The following is a 5489-nucleotide window of genomic DNA, read 5'->3' on the forward strand; positions in this document are numbered from 1 at the left end:
TGAGTTCCACCAGAGCAAATAGATCCATTTAAGTAACTGACAAACTGTAATTTTCAAAGTTTAGACTCCTGTAGCATTGGAAGCACAATTCAGATTGTTAAATACGGTTTATTCTTGTCTTTTTTTTTTTTTTGTACACAGAGTTTTGGATGGCAATCGGATTGATTCATTTCAAAGCGGTTTTACGAAAGATTAGGTTATAGAAATTAATATCGTAAAAACTAGATTTAGGAAAAATTTCCTTGATATTACTAGCCTATTTTTATCGATTAGATTTTTTCTTAACTTATTGACAATTGTTTAATGGTCTTAAATGTTTCAAGTGTGGGTATAATGATATTTTAGTTCTAATTTAAACATCATTAATTTCCTAAATTTTATCTTAATTTAGCCCTTATTAACTACATCCTAAAATTTTCTCTTATTTCTTGATCCAATTCTCATTTTCTTTTTTATTTAATTAATTCTATACACGCTCTATAAAACTGCTCACTTCAGCATTTTCTCATGCTCCGAGTGAAGGAATAAAATTCCTTAATGCTTACAACATTCTTTTAAAGATACCTAAATTTCCTTTTCCTAAGTCTACATCTGTCAAAGAAATCCCTATCAAAATTTCATTGTAAGTCACTGAAAAGAAAAATTTTGGTCTCTTCTTCTCTTGTGTTGCAACGTTAACTGATGTATTTTTTATCACATAATCTTTGTACATAAATTATGACTCCCGCGGTGAAATAAACCGTAGTTTTAAAATTGAATCAGTTCACTGCAAATTAAAAAGTGTATACATTATGAAATAAAAGCGGAAGCGAAAAACCTATTGAAAGGTTAATAATTGGCAAAAGCAGGCAATTAAATGTTTTGATGAATGAACTCCAGAGTAACACTTGAAAACATTGCATCAAAACAATTGCACATTAAATTGAATGGAAGAATCGTATTAAAATTATAGGGAAGATTATTACAGCAATGTAAATTAATATCATTTAAAGGTAATTTTTGAATGTCTTAAGATTATACAAAGACATTTTTGTAAGTTAATTGCTATGGAAAATGCATTTTTCATTGTTCCATTCACACCGATTACCAGTCAAGCCTATTTTTACACTCGATTAAGCTCTCTTCGAAGCGTATTTCTTGATTTCTGTTTTATTTTCCTCACTCTGACTAAATTAATTTTTTTTGGCAACACAGAAAACCCTTTCTAATACATTTTTAGTAATATTTTGCAACTCCATAAATTACATAGAAATTCAATACAGCTATAAAAACGTTTAATGAAACAGTTTGAAATTCATGTGATGGTTTGTTTACATTTTATTGTTACCATTGGACAATAAGGCAATAAGAGCGATTTCTGTACCATGTGAGTAAACGTTTTTATATATATAGTCGTATTTTACTTTTTATAGTACTTCTAATTTACAAATTTTTGTTATTACAATCACAAAAAGAAATTTTTCTAACAGTTAGATATAACTGGATAACATAGATTATATTCGCATTCGTTTTATTGTACCGTTGATTGTATTCATGAGTACAAATTTTCTGGTAAAAGAAATATGATTATTTTGCTTATCTTGGGGTAAGAAATTTCTTTTTTTTCCTTAGATTACTCACGAAAAAAAAATAAAAAATATAAGACACTTAATAAAAATTTGATATTTGTTTTTAGAATAGAAAATCAAATAATTTTAACAAAAGGGTAAACCTCATTTTTGAAAGTGGGTGAGATTTCGCCTTTTATATTTCAGTTCAGTTGAAACTTAAATAAATTAATATATTGTTAAAATTATTTGAAAACATATAATAGGAAATAGAGAAAAGAAAAATGGCATTTTCTTACAAAATAGTTCTTCAAATGATCCTATTTTTTCATTTTGCTTGCAGATTTCAAATTCCACGCCTTTAACAAATTCTTTAACGTCTGATATGTCAGTATTTAGTGCCCTTAATCCTTCATGCAAACTTCCTAATAATGCTCTGGAAATGAAAGATTTTTTTACATATTATTTTCCTTTATTTTCACATGAAGATTCTTTTAAAATTTAAATTATGAAGTTTCAGTAAACAAATTACGTTCATATTGAGTAATGCATATAAAATTTTTATATTATAATTTGTATTCAAATAAATTGTTTAAAAATTAACTTTATTTCATTGAAATCATTTTGATTTTCAGTTGTTTTCGAAGAAGATTTCTCTTCATCATTCGATCTGTTTTCGTTTCTTCCGAAATTAAATTTCCTTGGAGTTTTTCCCTTCTTGCTAAATAAGTTTTGAGAAATATACTTCTGATAGTCCGAATTAGATGTCTGGAAAAGAAAGAAAAGTAAAAGAGGTCAGTCAATTTCGTTTTTATCGCTAAATTTAATGATGCCATCGCAGGTTAAAATGAGTTATGTGTATGTATGATTTGAAATACTGCGAAAGGCTTAATTGTGTTAAAGTTGCGTTGAATAGTTCGCAGAAATAATATAAGAAATTCTATTCAAATATAAAGTTTTTTTTTCTGCTACCAATGCCAATATAAGACAAAAATATTTCTGACTTTATAACATTTAATGTAAGTTCAATATTCACGAAAGAACTGTAATATAAACATCCTACTTAAAAGGCGTTAAACTCTACACATTTTTCAAAAATTTATGTACAAAATTTTTAATAATAATTTTTTAAAAGAATTAACAAAATAATTTGGATTTAAAAAATCTGAATATCAATACTAGCAGTATAATAAATTTTTCTACATTTGTTTTTATTTAGTGCTAATTATTGCCCCGTTTATCCTATATATTATATCTGTTGTCAACATCCGTTTTTTCTCTAATAATACAAAGATTACAAAGATGAATTACATAGTGGATAGAAATTTCTACAGACTTCTACGATAATATAAAATACATTGCTTGTTCATTGTAGTTCAAATCATTTTACATTAGAATAAATTTAAATTAGAATAAGAAAACTTATAATATAACATATTCATTGTACATTAAAATATCCTGCTCGTTTGAAATTTAAATGAACAGAAAAACCAAAATATGATAGTTATTGTGGTAAATTGCCGAAGTAGCGTAGAGATTACGCGCGCGTATTGATAAGGAGTGTTTTCTCAATGCTGTTTAATGATGGATTCTCAAACCTACGACAGCTTTTATTGGTATGAATTGAATTTGACAATTATGCAATCCATGCTATTTATGATATTTTGAAAATATATAATATAAATGCCCAGCTAAATATATAACGCAGAGCAGATTTTAAAATACTCCTACCATTTTGATCTCAGTCAAAAAAACGCAAATTTTGGGGTCTTGTAACTCTGGCATTTGGCTATCATATTAATTTAATTAGAAGTGACTAAAATGACCAATAACTATCACGTACATATTATATGCATTAAAAATCAAATCTGAAAATTAATAAAATCATACAAATAAAAAGAAAAAAATCTAATATATGTAAATTATTAAAATACTTTTATAATCAAGAATGTTTCTTTACACGTAAGCTATGAAATTTCATGAATATTTTTAACACAATTTTTAAACATTTGATGGATAGCTCGCAATAGAAAATTTATAACAGTTATTTACAATCTGTTTTATATTTGACTCGACAATTTAAAAAAACAATGATTTCTGTGCTGTGCACCTTATTTAATGACTATAAATGCTTAAACTAACTGTTTTATTAATGTTTCTCTAAATCTTACGATTCCATAACTGATTTATTTTCATAAAATAAAAATTAGTTATGAGATCATAAATTTCATATTTTATTTATATTTTTTTAATGTTGGATTGTAGCAAAGGAGAATGAGCTAAAATCTGCAATTTTTATTATTTCATATTCGTATTGAAATTCCTTAAATTCTCATTTCGAAGGTCAGTTGAAGTCATTGATAATATTTTCCTTCAGCATTCTTTTATTTTAATTTTGCGTCAAGCATTGAGTTTTTTCTCTTAATGGATTTCTATTTGTGTCAATTTAGTTTCAGTATTTAATTTGATTTGAGAGCATTACAAATAGAGAAGATCTCATTGCAAGGAAATAAAGATTAACAAGAGATAGAATTGTATAACGGAGAACTAGGCAAAAGCAGACAATAAATCAGCGCTAAGATATATTTAATACGATAACAGCCCGTCATGAGCATATATTCTAGAAAGTATTACTATAGAATATCTATTGGTTTTCATGAAAAAATGTTCAGCTGTCATTTATATTAATCTATATGTATTATGGACCCGCAACTCTCATGCATTTCTTCTGTTTTGCAAATTAAACTATATAAATCATATATATAGGTTGTTTCTACATAATAACTTATGTAGCCTCTTCATTGCTCCCTAAATCTGTCAACAATTTTGTATTAGTCAAAAATGACAAGCAAAAGAAATTCAAAATAATATTTTGTTACTAAATATTGTAAATGTTCACATGATTAAGCTATATTTGCTATTTTATAGATTATCTTCGTTGAATATTTAATTTCATCTACCACCAAAAGAGAAAATTATTTTCGGAAGGGAAGGAAAAGGTCGAAAGTCAAAAGTATGGTATTTTCGACTTGTATTTACATTTAGGATCGCGAATCAAAATATTTTAAAAATCCCTGCACTAGATTCAACATTAGTTAAGAATTCACAAAGAATTCGTGTAAAGTAAGAGACTGCCCTAAATCCAACGTATAAATAAGCAATGTGAGGATCAAAACAACACTTTAAGAAGATTGAAAAGAAAAATGAGGAAGGTGCGCTTGTCTGACAGGTAATTGAACGGATGCCAAATATACTGAAGACAGCAAAAACTCTTACAGAATACTTCTGTAAATGCCAAAACATCAATAAATTACTTCTTCCAGGCGAATCAACTATGAATTATTTTTATTAGGATTAAAGAATAAATACATTTTGGTGTATCCTATATTTTAAAAAAAGTTTCGTAATTATTGAAAGATGAATTTCAAGCTTCACATATTTTGCACTAACATGAGTGCATCCCAAATACTTGTTAAATTGTTTTAATTATTAAGTAAGAAAGAAACAACCATTACTTTTAATTTACAATTACTTTTTAATTCTTACAATATACAAATTTTTATATTATTAGCCATCATAGGCAATCAGTTAGCAAATATTGATTAAAAAACTCTTTAATTCATGATTCCCTTAACAAAGTAATATTAAATTTCAAATTAAAATAGACATTAAACCCGTGTTTGCCTTAGCAGTCATGCACCTACGCTTTTTACCGTGTACATGAACGTCACCGATGAAATAAATTAATTGTCCATGCCACCTAACAAGTAACGACACATTTTCAGCGACAATTTCAGTTTCTTTATCTTTATAAGAAATATCCATCTGCTTTCAACATTAAAACTGATCGTTACATTATGTTAGAAAGATTAAAACATACCTTTAAAAAGAATTATAGATTAGCAACAACAATCTTTGAACGTCTTGGATGTATTTACTAGT

General features: G+C 26.8%; 1 protein-coding gene across 1 annotated transcript in view; it reads left to right on the top strand.

Annotated features, from left to right (window-relative positions):
- The first annotated feature begins 2205 nt into the window (after positions 1 to 2205).
- Positions 2206 to 5489, top strand: part of LOC129989460 (uncharacterized) — a 58598-nt gene continuing 55314 nt past the window's right edge. The window contains exon 1 of the mRNA XM_056098014.1: positions 2206 to 2341. Within this exon, the coding sequence (XP_055953989.1) occupies positions 2312 to 2341 (30 nt within the window). The 5' untranslated portion in view covers positions 2206 to 2311. The remainder of the gene's footprint in view (positions 2342 to 5489) is intronic.

The sequence above is a fragment of the Argiope bruennichi genome, chromosome 10 (assembly GCF_947563725.1).
Source record: "Argiope bruennichi chromosome 10, qqArgBrue1.1, whole genome shotgun sequence".
NCBI lineage: Eukaryota > Metazoa > Arthropoda > Arachnida > Araneae > Araneidae > Argiope > Argiope bruennichi.